The sequence below is a fragment of the Corvus hawaiiensis genome, chromosome 5 (assembly GCF_020740725.1).
Source record: "Corvus hawaiiensis isolate bCorHaw1 chromosome 5, bCorHaw1.pri.cur, whole genome shotgun sequence".
NCBI classification, from domain to species: Eukaryota; Metazoa; Chordata; class Aves; order Passeriformes; family Corvidae; genus Corvus; species Corvus hawaiiensis.
Window position 1 is genome coordinate 2,272,329 of NC_063217.1, and position 20,671 is coordinate 2,292,999.

The following is a 20,671-nucleotide window of genomic DNA, read 5'->3' on the forward strand; positions in this document are numbered from 1 at the left end:
CCGAGGTTTTCCTGCGATTTTCCCGAGATTCTCCTGAGGTTTTCCAGAGATTTTCCCGAGATTTTCCCAGGATTTTCTCACGATTTTCCCACCATTTTCCCCAGGGCTTTTCCCAAGGTTTTCCCAGGATTTTCCTGAGCTTTTCCTATTAGTTTCCCAAAATTTTCCCACGATTTTCCCCCCAGTTTTCCGGAGATTTTTCCACGATTTCCCCCACGATTCTCCCGAGATTTTTCCCAAGATTTCCCCGCCATTTCCCCAAAATTCTCCCACAATTCCCCCGAGATTTTCCCGTGATTTTCCCATGATTCTCCTGAGATTTTCCCGAGATTTCCCCCCAATTTTCCCAAGATTTTCCCGCAATTTCCCCGAGGTTTTCCCAGGATTTTCCCACGATTCCCCCGAGATTTTCCTGAGATTTCCCCACGATTTTTCCATGATTTTTCCCACAATTTTCCCACGATTTTCCCGAGATTCTCCCGAGGTTTTCCCACGATTTTCCCAGGATTTCCCCGAGATTTTCCCACTATTTTCCCAAGGTTTTCCCACAATTTTCCGGAGGTTTTCCCGAGGTTTTCCCAGGATTTCCCCACAATACTCCCAAGATTTTCCCGAGATTCTCCTGAGGTTTTCCCAGATTTTCCCACGATTTCCCCAGGATTTTCCTGAGATTTCCCCAGGATTCTCCCAAGATTTTCCACGATTTTCCCAAGATTCTCCCGAGGTTTTCCAGAGATTTTCCCAGGATTTCCCCGAGATTTTCCCACCATTCCCCCGAGATTTTCCCGCAATTGTCCCGAGATTTCCCCATGATTTTCCCAAGGTTTTCCCACGATTTTCCCAAGATTCTCCCGAGGTTTTCCAGAGATTTTCCCAGGATTTCCCCGAGATTCTCCCAAGGTTTTCCCCAGGATTTTCTCCCGATTTTCCCACAATTTTCCTGAGATTTTCCCACAATTTTCCCAGGATTTCCCCGAGATTTTCCCAGGATTCTCCCATGATTTTCCCACGATTTTCCCACAATTCTCCCAGGATTTTCCCAGGATTCTCCCAGGATTTTCTCATAATTTTCCCACGATTTCCCCCCCAGTTTTCCGGAGATTTTCCCACAATTCCCCCACAATTCCCCCGAGATTTTCCCAAGATTTTCCCATGATTCTCCTGAGTTTTTCCCAGGATTCCCCCACCATTTTCCCAAGATTTTCCCCGCTGGCACAACGAGCCCAAATCCCAGGAACAAACGAGGAAGAACCGCTAAAAACCGAAGGGAAAAACCCCCCCAAAAAAAAAAAAAAAAATCGGGAAAAGCAAATTCCTTGGAGCCGATCCCGGCACTCGGAGCCGCTCCAGGCCGGCCCCTCTCCCCTCCCCCCCCAGTGTGTCCCAAATTTTTCCTGGAGCAGGGATTCAGTCTCTGGGAGCCGAGGGTCAGTACTTCACTCCGGGTACAAATTCCTTGGCGTCCGGGTTCAAGGTGCTTTTGCTCTGGAAAAGAAGCGGGAATGGCTCAAGTCAGGGTTGGGAATTTTTGGGATTTCCCTCATCCCAAAAAGAGGAGGGGGAAGGGGGAATTCGCTCCGGGATTCAGGGATTCCGAGGGTTCTGGTGGTTTCCGTGGAATGTGGGGGGGGGGGGAGGAGGAAATTCATGGAATTGTGGGAGGGGTTGGGTGGGGAGGGAGCTTGGAGCGCAGGCAGGGGGTGCTGCCGCTGGATCCGAATCCAGCCGGGATCCAGGGATGGCCCCAGGGGTGGGAGAATTCCAGGGATTCAGGGACAATTCCAGGGATTCAGGGAGAATTCCAGGAATGGGCCAATTCCAAGGGTGGGCCAATTCCAAGGGTGGGACAATTCCAAGGGTGGGACAATTCCAGGAATCCAGGGACAGTCCCAGGGATGGGGAAATTGCAGAGATGGGCCAATCCCAAGGAAGGGACACTCCCAGGGATCCGGGACCAATTCCAGGGATGGGAGAATTCCAGGGATCCAGGGACATTCCCAGGGATGGGAAAACTCCAGGGATGGGCCAATTCCAAGGGTGGGACAATTCCAGGGATGGGAGAATTCCAGGAATCCAGGGATAGTCCCAGGGATGAGACAATTGCAGGGATGAGAGAATTCTGGGAATGGGCCAGTTCTGGGAATGGGCCAATTCCAGGGATCCAGGGACATTCCCAGGGATGGGAAAACTCCAGGAATGGGCCAATTGCAGGGATGGGAGAATTCCAGGGATCCAGGGACAGACCCAGGGATGGGAGAATTCTGGGAATGGGCCAATTCCAGGGATGGGCCAATTCCAGGGATCCAGGGACATTCCCAGGGATGGGAAAACTCCAGGAATGGGCCAATTGCAGGGATGGGAGAATTCCGGGAATGGGAGAATTCCAGGAATCCAGGGAGACTCCCAGGGATGGGCCAATTGCAGGGATGGGAGAATTCTGGGAATGGGCCAGTTCTGGGAATGGGCCAATGCCAGGGATCCAGGGACATTCCCAGGGATGGGAAAATTCCAGGAATGGGCCAATTGCAGGGGTGGGAGAATTCCAGGGATCCAGGGACAGACCCAGGGATGGGAGAATTCTGGGAATGGGCCAATTCCAGGGATGGGCCAATTCCAGGGATCCAGGGACATTCCCAGGGATGGGAGAATTCCAGGAATGGGACAATTCCAGGGATGGGAGAATTCCAGGGATCCAGGGACATTCCCAGGGATGGGAAAACTCCAGGAATGGGCCAATTCCAGGGATGGGAGAATTCCGGGAATGGAAGAATTCCAGGAATCCAGGGAGACTCCCAGGGATGGGCCAATTGCAGGGATGAGAGAATTCTGGGAATGGGCCAGTTCCGGGGATGGGCCAATTCCAGGGATCCAGGGACATTCCCAGGGATGGGAAAATTCCAGGAATGGGCCAGTTCCAGGGGTGGGAGAATTCCAGGGATGGGAGAATTCCAGGAATCCAGGGAGACTCCCAGGGATGGGCCAATTGCAGGGATGAGACAATTGCAGGGATGGGAGAATTCTGGGAATGGGCCAGTTCTGGGAATGGGCCAATTCCAGGGATCCAGGGACATTCCCAGGGATGGGAAAACTCCAGGAATGGGCCAATTCCAGGGATGGGAGAATTCCAGGAATGGGCCAATTCCAGGGATGGGAGAATTCCGGGAATGGAAGAATTCCAGGAATCCAGGGAGACTCCCAGGGATGGGCCAATTGCAGGGATGAGAGAATTCTGGGAATGGGCCAGTTCTGGGAATGGGCCAATGCCAGGGATCCAGGGACATTCCCAGGGATGGGAGATTCCAGGGATGGGCCAGTTCCAGGGGTGGGAGAATTCCAGGAATCCAGGGAGACTCCCAGGGATGGGACAATTGCAGGGATGGGAGAATTCCAGGGGTCCAGGGACATTCCCAGGGAGGGGAAAACTCCAGGGATGGGCCAATTCCAGGGATGGGAGAATTCCGGGAATGGGAGAATTCCAGGGGTGGGAGAATTCCAGAGATCCAAGAATAGTCCCAGGGATGGGAGAATTCCAGGGATGGGAGAATTCCAGGAATGGGAGAATTGCAGGAATCCAGGGGGACTCCCAGGGATGGGACAATTGCAGGGATGAGAGAATTCTGGGAATGGGCCAGTTCTGGGAATGGGCCAATTCCAGGGATCCAGGGACATTCCCAGGGATGGGAGAATTCCAGGAATGGGCCAATTCCAGGGGTGGGAGAATTCCAGGAATCCAGGGACAGACCCAGGGATGGGAGAATTCTGGGAATGGGCCAGTTCCGGGGATGGGCCAATTCCAGGGATCCAGGGACATTCCCAGGGATGGGAAAACTCCAGGGATGGGCCAATTGCAGGGGTGGGAGAATTCCAGGGATGGGAGAATTCCAGGAATCCAGGGAGACTCCCAGGGATGGGCCAATTGCAGGGATGAGAGAATTCTGGGAATGGGCCAGTTCCGGGGATGGGCCAATTCCAGGGATCCAGGGACATCCCAAGGATGGGAAAACTCCAGGGATGGGCCAATTCCAGGGGTGGGACAATTCCAGGAATCCAGGGAGACTCCCAGGGATGGGACAATTGCAGGGATGGGAGAATTCCAGCGGTCCAGGGACATTCCCAGGGAGGGGAAAACTCCAGGGATGGGCCAATTCCAGGGATGGGAGAATTCCGGGAATGGGAGAATTCCAGGGGTGGGAGAATTCCAGGGGTGGGAGAATTCCAGAGATCCAAGAATAGTCCCAGGGATGGGAGAATTCCAGGGATGGGAGAATTCCAGGAATGGGAGAATTGCAGGAATCCAGGGAGACTCCCAGGGATGGGACAATTGCAGGGATGAGAGAATTCTGGGAATGGGCCAGTTCTGGGAATGGGCCAATTCCAGGGATCCAGGGACATTCCCAGGGATGGGAGAATTCCAGGAATGGGCCAATTCCAGGAATTCAGGGACATTCCAGGGATGGGAAAATTCCAGGAATGGGCCAATTCCAGGGGTGGGAGAATTCCAGGGATCCAGGGACAGACCCAGGGATGGGAGAATTCTGGAATGGGCCAGTTCCGGGGATGGGCCAATTCCAGGGATCCAGGGACATTCCCAGGGATGGGAGAATTCCAGGAATGGGCCAGTTCCAGGGATGGGAGAATTCCGGGAATGGAAGAATTCCAGGAATCCAGGGAGACTCCCAGGGATGAGACAATTGCAGGGATGAGAGAATTCTGGGAATGGGCCAGTTCTGGGAATGGGCCAATTCCAGGGATCCAGGGACATTCCCAGGGATGGGAAAACTCCAGGGATGGGCCAATTCCAGGGGTGGGAGAATTCCAGGGATGGGAGAATTCCAGGAATCCAGGGAGACTCCCAGGGATGGGCCAATTGCAGGGATGGGAGAATTCCAGGGGTGGGAGAATTCCAGAGATCCAAGAATAGTCCCAGGGATGGGAGAATTCCAGGGGTCCAGGGACATCCCCAAGGATGGGAAAACTCCAGGAACGGGACCCTCCCAAGGATCCAGGGCCCAATCCCAAGGCTCCAGAGCAGCCCGGATCCCGAGGATCAGCGTTTCCCGGGAATGCTGACCAGGATATCCTGGGATCCGCGTCCGTCGGCCGCGGGCAGCCCGTGGAGCTGCTGCTGGAGCTGCGCCATTCCCTGGGGCAGATCCCGCGCCGGGATGAACCAATCGCGCTCCTCCTCCTCCTCCAGCATCTCCTGGAAGCAGCGATCCAGGAATTCCTGCTCCTGCAGCTCCTCCTCCACCTGCCCGGAGAGATCCCGCCCACGTTTTGGTTTGTTTTGTTTTTTTTTTCCATGCGGCACCAGGAATTCATGGAATGGCTGAGCTTGGAAAATTCGCCTTCCCCCACGTGTTCGATCGCGCCGGGAAGGGGGAATCCGGGGTTTTTTTTTTTTTTTCCACGCAGGAATGTTGTCGATATCCCAACGCAGCTGTTGCTGCTGATGCCATTCCCGGATTTCTCTGCAGGGAATTGTGGGGATCCACGAGGTTCCTCCGGAGGCTCCTGTTTCCCAGGAATTCCTGGGATGGGATGGCAGAGTTTTCCCAGCCTGGCATTCCTGCGGTTGCTCCGGCAGGGATGGGGGAGCAGAGGAAAGCTGGGAATTGCCCTGAGGGGGCCGATCCCATTTTCCCGGTTTTCCATGGATTCCAGAGACTCCACGAGGAGCGAAGCCAGGATGCACAAAGGCTGAGTTTTTCCATGGGATGGAGCAGTGGGAAAAGCGGGAATTCTGTGCCTGGGGAGGGGCAGAAAAGCGGGAATTCTGTGCCTGGGGAAGGGCAGAAAGGTGGGAATTCTGTGCCTGGGGGAAGGGCAGAAAAGCGGGAATTCTGTGCTGGGAGGGGCAGAAAGGTGGGAATTCTGTGCCTGGGGGAAGGGCAGAAAAGCGGGAATTCTGTGCCTGGGGAGGGGCAGAAAAGCGGGAATTCTGTGCCTGGAGAAGGGCAGAAAAGCGGGAATTCTGTGCCTGGGGAAGGGCAGAAAAGCGGGAATTCTGTGCCTAGGGAGGGGCAGAAAGGTGGGAATTCTGTGCCTGGGGAAGGGCAGAAAGGTGGGAATTCTGTGCCTGGGGAAGGGCAGAAAAGCGGGAATTCTGTGCTGGGGAAGGGCAGAAAGGGTGGGAATTCTGTGCCTGGGGAGGGGCAGAAAAGCGGGAATTCTGTGCCTAGGGAGGGGCAGAAAGGTGGAATTCTGTGCCTGGGGAAGGGCAGAAAGGTGGGAATTCTGTGCCTGGGGAAGGGCAGAAAAGCGGGAATTCTGTGCCTGGGGAAGGGCAGAAAAGCGGGAATTCTGTGCCTGGGGAGGGCAGAAAAGCGGGGAATTCTGTGCCTGGGGAAGGGCAGAAAAGCGGGAATTCTGTGCCTGGGGAAGGGCAGAAAGGTGGGAATTCTGTGCCTGGGGAGGGGCAGAAAAGCGGGAATTCTGTGCCTGGGGAGGGGCAGAAAAGCGGGAATTCTGTGCTGGGGAAGGGCAGAAAAGCGGGAATTCTGTGCCTGGGGAAGGGCAGAAAGGTGGGAATTCTGTGCCTGGGGAGGGCAGAAAAGCGGGAATTCTGTGCCTCGGGAAGGGCAGAAAAGCGGGAATTCTGTGCCTGGGGAGGGGCAGAAAGGTGGGAATTCTGTGCCTGGGGAGGGGCAGAAAAGCGGGAATTCTGTGCCTGGGGAAGGGCAGAAAAGCGGGAATTCTGTGCCTCGGGAAGGGCAGAAAAGCGGGAATTCTGTGCCTGGGGAAGGGCAGAAAAGCGGGAATTCTGTGCCTGGGGAGGGGCAGAAAAGCGGGAATTCTGTGCCTGGGGAAGGGCAGAAAAGCGGGAATTCTGTGCCTCGGGAAGGGCAGAAAGGTGGGAATTCTGTGCCTGGGGAGGGCAGAAAAGCGGGAATTCTGTGCCTGGGGAAGGGCAGAAAAGCGGGAATTCTGTGCCTGGGGAGGGCAGAAAGGTGGGAATTCTGTGCCTGGGGAGGGGGCAGAAAAGCGGGGAATTCTGTGCCTCGGGAAGGGCAGAAAAGCGGGAATTCTGTGCCTGGGGAGGGGCAGAAAGGTGGGAATTCTGTGCCTGGGGAAGGGCAGAAAAGCGGGAATTCTGTGCTGGGGAGGGGCAGAAAGGTGGGAATTCTGTGCCTGGGGAGGGGCAGAAAAGCGGGAATTCTGTGCCTGGGGAAGGGCAGAAAAGCGGGAATTCTGTGCCTGGGGAAAGGCAGAAAAGCGGGAATTCTGTGCTGGGGAAGGGCAGAAAAGCGGGAATTCTGTGCCTGGGGAAGGCAGAAAAGCGGGAATTCTGTGCTGGGGAGGGGCAGAAAGGTGGGAATTCTGTGCTGGGGAAGGGCAGAAAAGCGGGAATTCTGTGCCTGGGGAGGGGCAGAAAAGCGGGAATTCTGTGCCTGGGGAAAGGCAGAAAAGCGGGAATTCTGTGCCTGGGGAAGGGCAGAAAAGCGGGAATTCTGTGCCTGGGGAGGGGCAGAAAGGTGGGAATTTTGTGCCTGGGGAGGGGCAGAAAAGCGGAATTCTGTGCCTGGGGAAGGGCAGAAAAGCGGGAATTCTGTGCCTCGGGAAGGGCAGAAAGGTGGGAATTCTGTGCCTGGGGAAAGGCAGAAAAGCGGGAATTCTGTGCCTGGGGAGGGGCAGAAAAGCGGGAATTCTGTGCCTGGGGAGGGGCAGAAAAGCGGGAATTCTGTGCCTGGGGAGGGGCAGAAAGGTGGGAATTCTGTGCCTGGGGAGGGGCAGAAAGGTGGGAATTCTGTGCCTGGGGAAGGGCAGAAAGGTGGGAATTCTGTGCCTGGGGAGGGGCAGAAAAGCGGGAATTCTGTGCCTGGGGAGGGGCAGAAAAGCGGGAATTCTGTGCCTGGGGAGGGGCAGAAAGGTGGGAATTCTGTGCCTGGGGAAGGGCAGAAAGGCGGGAATTCTGTGCCTGGGGAGGGGCAGAAAGGTGGGAATTCTGTGCCTCGGGAAGGGCAGAAAAGCGGGAATTCTGTGCCTGGGGAGGGGCAGAAAAGCGGGAATTCTGTGCCTGGGGAAGGGCAGAAAAGCGGGAATTCTGTGCCTGGGGAGGGGCAGAAAAGCGGGAATTCTGTGCTGGGGAAGGGCAGAAAAGCGGGAATTCTGTGCTCGGGAAGGGCAGAAAGGTGGGAATTCTGTGCCTGGGGAGGGCAGAAAAAGCGGGAATTCTGTGCTGGGGAGGGGCAGAAAAGCGGGAATTCTGTGCCTGGGGAAGGGCAGAAAAGCGGGAATTCTGTGCCTGGGGAGGGGCAGAAAAGCGGGAATTCTGTGCCTGGGGAGGGCAGAAAAGCGGGAATTCTGTGCCTGGGGAAAGGCAGAAAGGTGGGAATTCTGTGCCTGGGGAAGGGCAGAAAAGCGGGAATTCTGTGCCTGGGGAGGGGCAGAAAGGTGGGAATTCTGTGCTGGGGAGGGGCAGAAAAGCGGGAATTCTGTGCCTGGGGAGGGGCAGAAAAGCGGGAATTCTGTGCCTGGGGAAAGGCAGAAAAGCGGGAATTCTGTGCCTCGGGAAGGGCAGAAAGGTGGGAATTCTGTGCCTGGGGAGGGGCAGAAAAGCGGGAATTCTGTGCCTGGGGAGGGGCAGAAAAGCGGGAATTCTGTGCCTCGGGAAGGGCAGAAAGGTGGGAATTCTGTGCCTGGGGAGGGGCAGAAAAGCGGGAATTCTGTGCTGGGGAGGGGCAGAAAGGTGGGAATTCTGTGCTGGGGAAGGGCAGAAAGGTGGGAATTCTGTGCCTCGGGAAGGGCAGAAAAGCGGGAATTCTGTGCCTGGGGAGGGGCAGAAAAGCGGGAATTCTGTGCCTGGGGAAGGGCAGAAAGGTGGGAATTCTGTGCCTGGGGAGGGGCAGAAAAGCGGGAATTCTGTGCTGGGGAGGGGCAGAAAAGCGGGAATTCTGTGCTGGGGAAGGGCAGAAAAGCGGGAATTCTGTGCCTGGGGAAGGGCAGAAAAGCGGGAATTCTGTGCCTGGGGAAAGGCAGAAAGGTGGGAATTCTGTGCCTGGGGAAGGGCAGAAAGGTGGGAATTCTGTGCCTGGGGAGGGGCAGAAAAGCGGGAATTCTGTGCCTGGGGAAGGGCAGAAAGGTGGGAATTCTGTGCTGGGGAGGGGCAGAAAAGCGGGGAATTCTGTGCCTGGGGAGGGGCAGAAAAGCGGGAATTCTGTGCCTGGGGAGGGGCAGAAAAGCGGGAATTCTGTGCCTGGGGAAGGGCAGAAAAGCGGGAATTCTGTGCCTGGGGAGGGGCAGAAAGGTGGGAATTTTGTGCCTCGGGAAGGGCAGAAAAGCGGGAATTCTGTGCCTGGGGAGGGGCAGAAAGGTGGGAATTCTGTGCCTGGGGAAGGGCAGAAAAGCGGGAATTCTGTGCCTCGGGAAGGGCAGAAAAGCGGGAATTCTGTGCCTGGGGAAGGGCAGAAAAGCGGGAATTCTGTGCCTGGGGAGGGGCAGAAAAGCGGGGAATTCTGTGCCTCGGGAAGGGCAGAAAAGCGGGAATTCTGTGCCTCGGGAAGGGCAGAAAGGTGGGAATTCTGTGCCTGGGGAGGGGCAGAAAAGCGGGAATTCTGTGCCTGGGGAAAGGCAGAAAGGTGGGAATTCTGTGCCTCGGGAAGGGCAGAAAGGTGGGAATTCTGTGCCTCGGGAAGGGCAGAAAGGTGGGAATTCTGTGCCTCGGGAAGGGCAGAAAGGTGGGAATTCTGTGCCTTGGGAGGGGCAGAAAAGCGGGAATTCTGTGCCTGGGGAGGGGCAGAAAAGCGGGAATTCTGTGCTGGGGAGGGGCAGAAAGGTGGGAATTCTGTGCCTGGGGAGGGGCAGAAAAGCGGGAATTCTGTGCTGGGGAGGGGCAGAAAGGCGGGAATTCTGTGCCTGGGGAGGGGCAGAAAAGCGGGAATTCTGTGCCTGGGGAAGGGCAGAAAAGCGGAATTCTGTGCTGGGGAAAGGCAGAAAAGCGGGAATTCTGTGCCTGGGGAAGGGCAGAAAAGCGGGAATTCTGTGCCTGGGGAAGGGCAGAAAGGTGGGAATTCTGTGCCTGGGGAAGGGCAGAAAAGCGGGAATTCTGTGCCTGGGGAAGGGCAGAAAAGCGGGAATTCTGTGCCTGGGGAAGGGCAGAAAGGTGGGAATTCTGTGCCTCGGGAAGGGCAGAAAAGCGGGAATTCTGTGCCTGGGGAAGGGCAGAAAGGCGGGAATTCTGTGCCTGGGGAAGGGCAGAAAAGCGGGAATTCTGTGCCTGGGAGGGGCAGAAAAGCGGAATTCTGTGCCTGGGGAGGGGCAGAAAAGCGGGAATTCTGTGCCTGGGGAGGGGCAGAAAAGCGGGAATTCTGTGCCTGGGGAGGGGGCAGAAAAGCGGGAATTCTGTGCCTCGGGAAGGGCAGAAAGGTGGGAATTCTGTGCCTGGGGAGGGGCAGAAAAGCGGGAATTCTGTGCCTGGGGAGGGGCAGAAAAGCGGGAATTCTGTGCCTGGGGAAGGGCAGAAAAGCGGGAATTCTGTGCCTGTGGAAAGGCAGAAAAGCGGGAATTCTGTGCCTGGGGAGGGGCAGAAAAAGCGGGAATTCTGTGCCTGGGGAGGGGCAGAAAAGCGGGAATTCTGTGCCTCGGGAAGGGCAGAAAGGTGGGAATTCTGTGCCTGGGGAGGGGCAGAAAAGCGGGAATTCTGTGCCTGGGGAGGGGCAGAAAAGCGGGAATTCTGTGCTGGGGAGGGGCAGAAAAGCGGGAATTCTGTGCCTGGGGAAAGGCAGAAAAGCGGGAATTCTGTGCCTGGGGAGGGGCAGAAAAGCGGGAATTCTGTGCCTGGGAAAGGCAGAAAAGCGGGAATTCTGTGCCTGGGGAAAGGCAGAAAAGCGGGAATTCTGTGCCTGGGGAAGGGCAGAAAGGTGGGAATTCTGTGCCTCGGGAAGGGCAGAAAAGCGGGAATTCTGTGCCTGGGGAAGGGCAGAAAAGCGGGAATTCTGTGCCTGGGGAGGGGCAGAAAGGTGGGAATTCTGTGCCTGGGGAAAGGCAGAAAGGTGGGAATTCTGTGCCTGGGGAAGGGCAGAAAGGTGGGAATTCTGTGCCTCGGGAAGGGCAGAAAAGCGGGAATTCTGTGCCTGGGGAGGGGCAGAAAATCGGGAATTCTGTGCCTGGGGAGGGGCAGAAAAGCGGGAATTCTGTGCCTGGGGAAAGGCAGAAAGGTGGGAATTCTGTGTCTGGGGAAGGGCAGAAAGGTGGGAATTCTGTGCTGGGGAAGGGCAGAAAGGTGGAATTCTGTGTCTGGGAAAGGCAGAAAGGTGGGAATTCTGTGTCTGGGGAAAGGCAGAAAGGTGGGAATTCTGTGTCTGGGGAAGGGCAGAAAGGTGGGAATTCTGTGCCTGGGAGGGGCAGAAAGGTGGGAATTCTGTGCCTGGGGAAGGGCAGAAAAGCGGGAATTCTGTGCCTGGGGAGGGCAGAAAGGTGGGAATTCTGTGCCTCGGGAAGGGCAGAAAAGCGGGAATTCTGTGCCTGGGAGGGCAGAAAAGCGGGAATTCTGTGCCTGGGGAGGGGCAGAAAAGCGGGAATTCTGTGCCTGGGGAGGGCAGAAAAGCGGGAATTCTGTGCCTGGGGAAGGGCAGAAAAGCGGGAATTCTGTGCCTGGGGGAGGGGCAGAAAAGCGGGAATTCTGTGCCTGGGGAGTGGCAGAAAAGCTGGGAATTCTGTGCCTCGGGAAGGGCAGAAAAGCGGGAATTCTGTGCTGGGGAGGGGCAGAAAGGTGGGAATTCTGTGCCTGGGGAAGGGCAGAAAAGCGGGAATTCTGTGCCTGGGGAAAGGCAGAAAGGTGGGAATTCTGTGCCTGGGGAGGGGCAGAAAAGCGGGAATTCTGTGCCTGGGGAAGGGCAGAAAAGCGGGAATTCTGTGCCTCGGGAAGGGCAGAAAAGCGGGAATTCTGTGCCTGGGGAGGGGCAGAAAGGTGGGAATTCTGTGCCTGGGGAAAGGCAGAAAGGCGGGGAATTCTGTGCCTGGGGAGGGCAGAAAAGCGGGAATTCTGTGCCTGGGGAGGGGCAGAAAAGCGGGAATTCTGTGCCTGGGGAGGGCAGAAAAGCGGGAATTCTGTGCCTGGGGAAGGGCAGAAAAGCGGGAATTCTGTGCCTGGGGAAGGGCAGAAAGGTGGGAATTCTGTGCCTGGGGAAAGGCAGAAAAGCGGGAATTCTGTGCCTGGGAGGGGCAGAAAGGTGGGAATTCTGTGCCTGGGGAAGGGCAGAAAAGCGGGAATTCTGTGCCTGGGAGGGGCAGAAAAGCGGGAATTCTGTGCCTGGGGAAGGGCAGAAAAGCGGGAATTCTGTGCCTGGGGAGGGGCAGAAAAGCGGGAATTCTGTGCCTGGGGAAGGGCAGAAAAGCGGGAATTCTGTGCTGTGGAGGGGCAGAAAAGCGGGAATTCTGTGCCTGGGGAAGGGCAGAAAAGCGGGAATTCTGTGCCTCGGGAAGGGCAGAAAAGCGGGAATTCTGTGCCTGGGGAAGGGCAGAAAAGCGGGAATTCTGTGCCTCGGGAAGGGCAGAAAAGCGGGAATTCTGTGCTGGGGAGGGGCAGAAAGGTGGGAATTCTGTGCCTGGGGAAGGGCAGAAAAGCGGGAATTCTGTGCCTGGGGAAGGGCAGAAGGTGGGAATTCTGTGCCAGGGGAAGGGCAGAAAGGTGGGAATTCTGTGCTGGGGAGGGGCAGAAAGGTGGGAATTCTGTGCCTGGGGAAGGGCAGAAAAGCGGGAATTCTGTGCCTGGGGAAGGGCAGAAAGGTGGGAATTCTGTGCCTGGGGAGGGGCAGAAAAGCGGGAATTCTGTGCTGTGGAGGGGCAGAAAAGCGGGAATTCTGTGCCTGGGGAGGGGCAGAAAGGTGGGAATTCTGTGCCTGGGGAAAGGCAGAAAAGCGGGAATTCTGTGCCTGGGGAGGGGCAGAAAAGCGGGAATTCTGTGCTGGGGAAGGGCAGAAAAGCGGGAATTCTGTGCCTGGGGAAGGGCAGAAAAGCGGGAATTCTGTGCCTGGGGAAGGGCAGAAAGGTGGGAATTCTGTGCTGGGGAAGGGCAGAAAGGTGGGAATTCTGTGCCTGGGGAGGGGCAGAAAGGTGGGAATTCTGTGCCTGGGGAAGGGCAGAAAAGCGGAATTCTGTGCCTGGGGAGGGGCAGAAAGGTGGGAATTCTGTGCCTCGGGAAGGGCAGAAAAGCGGGAATTCTGTGCCTGGGGAGGGCAGAAAAGCGGGAATTCTGTGCCTGGGGAGGGGCAGAAAAGCGGGAATTCTGTGCCTGGGGAGGGGCAGAAAAGCGGGAATTCTGTGCCTGGGGAAGGGCAGAAAAGCGGGAATTCTGTGCCTGGGGAGGGGCAGAAAAGCGGGAATTCTGTGCCTGGGGAAAGGCAGAAAAGCGGGAATTCTGTGCCTGGGGAGGGGCAGAAAGGCGGGAATTCTGTGCCTGGGGAGTGGCAGAAAAGCGGGAATTCTGTGCCTCGGAAGGGCAGAAAAGCGGGAATTCTGTGCCTGGGGAAGGGCAGAAAGGTGGGAATTCTGTGCTGGGGAAGGGCAGAAAAGCGGGAATTCTGTGCCTGGGGAAAGGCAGAAAAGCGGGAATTCTGTGCCTGGGGAAGGCAGAAAAGCGGGAATTCTGTGCCTGGGGAAAGGCAGAAAGGTGGGAATTCTGTGCCTGGGGAGGGGCAGAAAAGCGGGAATTCTGTGCCTGGGGAAGGGCAGAAAAGCGGTAATTCTGTGCCTCGGGAAGGGCAGAAAAGCGGGAATTCTGTGCCTGGGGAGGGGCAGAAAAGCGGGAATTCTGTGCCTGGGGAAGGGCAGAAAGGTGGGAATTCTGTGCCTGGGGAAGGGCAGAAAGGTGGGAATTCTGTGCCTGGGAAAGGCAGAAAAGCGGGAATTCTGTGCCTGGGGAGGGGCAGAAAGGTGGGAATTCTGTGCCTGGGGAAAGGCAGAAAGGTGGGAATTCTGTGCCTGGGGAGGGCAGAAAAGCGGGAATTCTGTGCCTGGGGAGGGGCAGAAAAGCGGGAATTCTGTGCCTGGGGAGGGGCAGAAAAGCGGGAATTCTGTGCCTGGGGAAAGGCAGAAAAGCGGGAATTCTGTGCCTGGGGAGGGGCAGAAAGGTGGGAATTCTGTGCCTGGGGAAGGGCAGAAAAGCGGGAATTCTGTGCCTGGGGAGGGGCAGAAAAGCGGGAATTCTGTGCCTGGGGAAGGGCAGAAAAGCGGGAATTCTGTGCCTGGGGAGGGGCAGAAAAGCGGGAATTCTGTGCCTGGGGAAGGGCAGAAAAGCGGGAATTCTGTGCTGTGGAGGGGCAGAAAAGCGGGAATTCTGTGCCTGGGGAAGGGCAGAAAAGCGGGAATTCTGTGCCTCGGGAAGGGCAGAAAAGCGGGAATTCTGTGCCTGGGGAGGGGCAGAAAAGCGGGAATTCTGTGCCTGAGGAAGGGCAGAAAAGCGGGAATTCTGTGCCTGGGGAAGGGCAGAAAGGTGGGAATTCTGTGCCAGGGGAAGGGCAGAAAGGTGGGAATTCTGTGCCTCGGGAAGGGCAGAAAAGCGGGAATTCTGTGCTGTGGAGGGGCAGAAAAGCGGGAATTCTGTGCCTGGGGAGGGGCAGAAAGGTGGGAATTCTGTGCCTGGGGAAAGGCAGAAAAGCGGGAATTCTGTGCCTGGGGAGGGGCAGAAAAGCGGGAATTCTGTGCTGGGGAAGGGCAGAAAAGCGGGAATTCTGTGCCTGGGGAAGGGCAGAAAGGTGGGAATTCTGTGCCAGGGGAAGGGCAGAAAGGTGGGAATTCTGTGCCTCGGGAAGGGCAGAAAAGCGGGAATTCTGTGCTGTGGAGGGGCAGAAAAGCGGGAATTCTGTGCCTGGGGAGGGGCAGAAAGGTGGGAATTCTGTGCCTGGGGAAAGGCAGAAAAGCGGGAATTCTGTGCCTGGGGAGGGCAGAAAAGCGGAATTCTGTGCTGGGGAAGGGCAGAAAAGCGGGAATTCTGTGCCTGGGAAGGGCAGAAAAGCGGGAATTCTGTGCCTGGGGAAAGGCAGAAAAGCGGGAATTCTGTGCCTGGGGAAAGGCAGAAAAGCGGGAATTCTGTGCCTGGGGAGGGGCAGAAAAGCGGGAATTCTGTGCCTGGGGAGGGGCAGAAAGGTGGGAATTCTGTGCCTCGGGAAGGGCAGAAAAGCGGGAATTCTGTGCCTGGGGAAGGGCAGAAAGGTGGGAATTCTGTGCCTGGGGAAGGGCAGAAAGGTGGGAATTCTGTGCCTGGGGAGAGGCAGAAAGCGGGAATTCTGTGCCTGGGGAGGGGCAGAAAAGCGGGAATTCTGTGCCTGGGGAAGGGCAGAAAAGCGGGAATTCTGTGCCTGGGGAGGGGCAGAAAAGCGGGAATTCTGTGCCTGGGGAAGGGCAGAAAAGCGGGAATTCTGTGCCTCGGGAAGGGCAGAAAGGTGGGAATTCTGTGCCTGGGGAGGGCAGAAAAGCGGGAATTCTGTGCCTGGGGAGGGGCAGAAAAGCGGGAATTCTGTGCCTGGGGAGGGGCAGAAAGGTGGGAATTCTGTGCCTGGGGAGAGGCAGAAAGGTGGGAATTCTGTGCCTGGGGAAGGGCAGAAAAGCGGGAATTCTGTGCCTGGGGAGGGGCAGAAAGGTGGGAATTCTGTGCCTGGGGAGGGGCAGAAAGGTGGGAATTCTGTGCCTGGGGAGGGGCAGAAAAGCGGGAATTCTGTGCTGGGGAAGGGCAGAAAAGCGGGAATTCTGTGCTGGGGAAGGGCAGAAAGCGGGAATTCTGTGCCTGGGGAAGGGCAGAAAGGTGGAATTCTGTGCCTGGGGAGGGGCAGAAAAGCGGGAATTCTGTGCCTGGGGAGGGGCAGAAAAGCGGGAATTCTGTGCTGGGGAAGGGCAGAAAAGCGGGAATTCTGTGCCTGGGGAGGGGCAGAAAAGCGGGAATTCTGTGCCTGGGGAGGGGCAGAAAGGTGGAATTCTGTGCTGGGGAAGGGCAGAAAAGCGGAATTCTGTGCCTCGGGAAGGCAGAAAGGTGGGAATTCTGTGCCTGGGGAGGGCAGAAAAAAGCGGGAATTCTGTGCCTGGGGAAAGGCAGAAAGGTGGGAATTCTGTGCCTGGGGAGGGGCAGAAAAGCGGGAATTCTGTGCCTCGGGAAGGGCAGAAAGGTGGGAATTCTGTGCCTGGGGAGGGGCAGAAAAGCGGGAATTCTGTGCCTGGGGAAGGCAGAAAAGCGGGAATTCTGTGCCTGGGGAGGGGCAGAAAAGCGGGAATTCTGTGCTGGGGAGGGGCAGAAAGGTGGGAATTCTGTGCTGGGGAAGGGCAGAAAGGTGGGAATTCTGTGCCTCGGGAAGGGCAGAAAAGCGGGAATTCTGTGCCTGGGGAAGGGCAGAAAGGTGGGGAATTCTGTGCCTGGGGAAGGGCAGAAAAGCGGGAATTCTGTGCTGGGGAGGGGCAGAAAGGTGGGAATTCTGTGCTGGGGAAGGGCAGAAAAGCGGGAATTCTGTGCCTGGGGAGGGGCAGAAAAGCGGGAATTCTGTGCCTGGGGAAGGGCAGAAAAGCGGGAATTCTGCCTCCAGCTCCCAAATACCAACAACATTCCAAAGGAGCAATTCCAGAGGAAACCATGGAGCTGCTGGAGCCCCTCTGGATCAGGCTGGGAGGGCTGGGAATGCTCCCTTGGAGAAGGAATTCCAGGGATTTCTTGGAGTCCATTCCAGAGCCTAAGGGGCTCCAGGAGAGCCGCAGAGGGATTCGGGATCAGGATTCGGGATCAGGGATTCGGATCAGGGATTCGGGATCAGGGATTTGGGATCAGGAGCCAGGGAATGGCTTCCCAGTGGGAAACTGGAATCCAGCGGGGATTTTGGGAAGGAATTCCTGCCTGGAAATCGGGATATGGAAGCCGAGCTGCCCAGGAAGGTCGGCTCATCCCAGCAGGAGATTATCCCGGGATTCTGCTCTCCCAGGGACATCCAGCTGAATATTCCCGGTTTTCCAGCCTCTCCTAGGCCCGGGATGTTTCCCTGAGTTCCGTTCTTATTCCTGGGATTTGCCGGATCCATGGGAATCTCCACGGGCTGGAAAAAGCACCTGGAGAGCTCCCGCTCCCATTCCAGCTCCCAAACGGCAGCTGGAAAAACCAGGGAAGCTCCGCGGCTCTGGAAAACTCAAGGAAAAGGGGGGAAAAAATCGGCAAGAAACTGCAAGCCCTAAAATCAGGGCATGGGAATTCCGAGGAAAAGCGGGAATTCCGGAAATCAGGATTCCACCCCAAAGTGGGATAATCGCAGGATCGGGATGCTGAGAACGGGCAAAAGATCCCAAAAACTCCGCCGGAGGGAGCGATGACGTCACTGCCCCGCGGGGAGGATCAAAGGCGTCCCGAGGGAATTTTTTCCCAGCTTTTTTGGGGTTTTTAAAAGCTTTTTTCCAGCTTTTCCCCGGCTTTTTTCAGCTTTTTCTGGGCTTTTTGGGGGCTTTTTCCCAGCTTTTTCCCGGCTTTTTTCTGGCTTTTTTGGTTTTTTTTTTTCCCAGCATTTTTGGGCTTTTTTAAAGCTTTTTCCCGGCTTTTTCTGGCTTTTTTTGGGGCTTTTCTTCCCAGCTTTTTTTGGGCTTTTTTAAAGCTTTTTTCCAGCTTTTTTCCGCTTTTGTGGGGGCTTTTTTCCAGCTTTTTCCAGCTTTTTTTCCGGCTTTTTTGGGGTTTTTTTTTTCCGGCTTTTTTTGGGCTTTTTAAAGCTTTTTCCCGGCTTTTTCTGGCTTGTTTTTGGCCTTTTTTAAAGCTTTTTCCAGCTTTTTCTGGCTTTTTGGGGGCTTTTTTCCAGCTTTTTCCAGCTTTTTTCCGGCTTTTTTGGGGTTTTTTTTTTTTCCGGCTTTTTTTGGGCTTTTTTAAAGCTTTTTCCCGGCTTTTTCTGGCTTTTTTGGGGGCTTTTTTCCAGCTTTCTCTGGGCTTTTTGGGGGCTTTTTCCCAGCTTTTTCCAGCTGTTTTCCGGCTTTTTTGGTTTTTTTTTTTTTTTCCAGCTTTTTTTGGGCTTTTTTAAAGCTTTTTTCCAGCTTTTTTCTGGCTTTTGTGGGGGCTTTTTTCCAGCTTTTTTCCGGCTTTTTTGGGGTTTTTTTTTTCCGGCTTTTTTTGGGCTTTTTTAAAGCTTTTTCCCGGCTTTTTCTGGCTTTTTTGGGGGCTTTTTTCCAGCTTTTTCTGGGCTTTTGGGGGCTTTTTCCCAGCTTTTTCCAGCTGTTTTCCGGCTTTTTTGGTTTTTTTTTTTTTTTCCAGCTTTTTTGGGGCTTTTTTAAAGCTTTTTTCCAGCTTTTTTCTGGCTTTTTTGGGTTTTTTTCCCCAGCTTTTTTTGGGCTTTTTTAAAGCTTTTTTCCAGCTTTTTTCTGGCTTTTTTGGGTTTTTTCCCCAGCTTTTTTTGGCTTTTTTAAAGCTTTTTTCCAGCTTTTTTCTGGCTTTTGTGGGGGCTTTTTTCCAGCTTTTTCCAGCTTTTTTCCGGCTTTTTTGGGGTTTTTTTTTTTCCGGCTTTTTTTTGGCTTTTTAAAAGCTTTTTCCCGGCTTTTTCTGGCTTTTTTTTGGCCTTTTTTAAAGCTTTTTTCCAGCTTTTTCTGGGCTTTTTGGGGGCTTTTTTTCCAGCTTTTTCCAGCTGTTTTCTGGCTTTTTTGGTTTTTTTTTTTCCAGCTTTTTTTGGGCTTTTTAAAAGCTTTTTCCAGCTTTTTTCCAGCTTTTTTGGTTTTTTTTTCCCAGCTGTTTTTGGGCTTTTTTAAAGCTTTTTCCCGCTTTTTCTGGCTTTTTGGGGGCTTTTTCCCAGCTTTTTCCAGCTGTTTTCCGGCTTTTTGTTTTTTTTTTTTTCCAGCATTTTTTGGGCTTTTTTAAAGCTTTTTCCAGCTGTTTTCCGGCTTTTTTGGTTTTTTTTTTTTTTTTCCAGCTTTTTTGGGGCTTTTTTCCAGCTTTTTCCCAGCTTTTTCTGGCTTTTTTTGGGCTTTTTTTTAGCTTTTTGGGGACTTTTTCTGGGCTTTTTGGGGGCTTTTTTCCAGCTTTTTCCAGCTTTTTTCTGGCTTTTTTGGGGGTTTTTTTTTCCGGCTTTTTTTGGGCTTTTTTAAAGCTTTTTCCCGGCTTTTTCTGGCTTTTTTTGGGCTTTTTTTTAGCTTTTTTCTGGCTTTTTTTAAAGCTTTTTTCCCAGCTTTTTTCCAGGTTTTTTCCAGCTTTTTTCTGCTTTTTTTAAGCATTTTTCCAGCTTTTTTGGGCTTCTTTAAAGCTTTTTTCCAGGATTTTTTTTAAGCTTTTTTCCAGCTTTTCCCCAGCTTTTTTTTCGCTTTTTTTAAGCTTTTTTCCAGCTTTTGTTCTGGCTTTTTTCCCAGCTTTTTTCGGCTTTTTGGGGCTTTTTTTAAAGCTTTTTCCAGTTTTTTCCCGGCTTTTTCCTGGCTTTTTTTGGGCTTTTTCCCAGCTTTTTTTCCACTTTTTTAAGCTTTTCCCCAGCTTTTTTTCAAGCTTTTTTCCAGGTTTTTTCGGGCTTTTTGTACCTTTTCCAGCTTTTCTCCAGCATTTTTTGGGGACTTTTTTAAAGCTTTTTTCCACTTTTTTTAAGCTCTTTCCCAGCTTTTCCCCAGCTTTTTTCTGGGGATTTTTTTAGCTTTTTTTTTTACCTTTTCCTCAGCTTTTCCCCAGCTTTTTTTAGCTTTTTTTTGAACTTTTTTTCCAGCTTTTCCCCGGCTTTTTTCTGGCTTTTTTTGGGCTTTTTTAAAGCTCTTTTCCAGCTTTTTTCCACTTTTTTTAAGGTCTTTTCCAGCCTTTTCCCAGGTTTTTTTTCCAGCTTTTTTCGGGCTTTTTTTTAAAGCTTTTTTCCAGCTTTTCTCCAGCTTTTTTGGGACTTTTTAAAAGCTTTTTCCCACTTTTTTTAAGCTCTTTTCCAGCTTTTTCCCAGGTTTTTTTTCCCAGCTTTTTTGGGCTTTTTTCCAGCTTTTCTCCAGCTTTTTTCTGGGCTTTTTTGGGGTTTTTTTTGGGCTTTTTTGGGGGGGCTTTTCTCCAGCTTTTTTTAAGCTTTTTCCCCAGCTTTTCCTCAGCGTTTTTTAGCTTTTTTCCAGCTTTTTTTTTCAGCTTTTCTGGCTTTTTGGGGGGGGGGGGGGGGGGGGGCTTTTGTTGGCTTTTTTCCAGCTTTTCCCCGGCTTTTTCCCAGCTTTTTTTTAACCTTTTCCCCAGCTTTTTCCCAGCTTTTTTCTGGGGTTTTTTAGCTTTTTTTTGAACTTCTTTCCAGCTTTTTCCCCAGCTTTTTTTTTCCCTTTTTTTTTTTACCTTTTTTCCAGCTTTTCCCCAGCTTTTTTTTTACCTTTTTTTTTACCTTTTTTCCAGCTTTCCCAGCTTTTTTCTGGGGGTTCTTTAGCTTTTTTTTAAACTTTTTTCCAGCTTTTCCTGGCTTTTCCCAGCTTTTTATTTTAGCTTTTTTTTAGCTTATTTCCAGCTTTTCCCCAGCTTTTTCCCCAGCTTTCTTTTTACCTTTTCCCACCTTTTTTTTCCCTTTTTTTTAACCTTTTTTTCCCCTTTTCCCCAGCTTTTCCCCCAGCTTTCTTTTTACCTTTTCCCACCTTTTTTTTACCTTTTCCCACCTTTTTTTTCCCTTTTCCCCAGCTTTTTCCCCAGCTTTCTTTTAACCTTTTCCCACCTTTTTTTTACCTTTTTTTTAACCTTTTTTTCCCCCTTTTCCCCAGCTTTTTCCCCAGCTTTCTTTTTAACCTTTTCCCACCTTTTTTTTTC

General features: G+C 53.6%; 2 protein-coding genes across 3 annotated transcripts in view; both read right to left on the reverse strand.

Annotated features, from left to right (window-relative positions):
* Positions 1-1,065, reverse strand: part of LOC125326384 (trinucleotide repeat-containing gene 6B protein-like) — a 2,618-nt gene extending 1,553 nt beyond the window's left edge. The window contains exons 1-3 of one of the 2 annotated variants that reach the window (XM_048304579.1): positions 266-1,065; positions 172-197; positions 1-92 (exon numbers count right to left, since the gene is read on the reverse strand). The exon at positions 1-92 is cut by the window's left edge and continues 1,553 nt beyond it. In XM_048304579.1, coding sequence (XP_048160536.1) covers positions 1-92; positions 172-197; positions 266-1,065 — 918 coding nt within the window. The remainder of the gene's footprint in view (positions 93-171; positions 198-265) is intronic. The other variant, XM_048304580.1, reaches the window with a different exon arrangement.
* A 233-nt stretch (positions 1,066-1,298) lies between these two features.
* Positions 1,299-20,671, reverse strand: part of ZNF638 (zinc finger protein 638) — a 42,517-nt gene continuing 23,144 nt past the window's right edge. The window contains 2 exon segments of the mRNA XM_048303863.1: positions 1,299-1,485; positions 5,072-5,787. Of these exon segments, the coding sequence (XP_048159820.1) occupies positions 1,429-1,485; positions 5,072-5,787 (773 nt within the window). The 3' untranslated portion in view covers positions 1,299-1,428.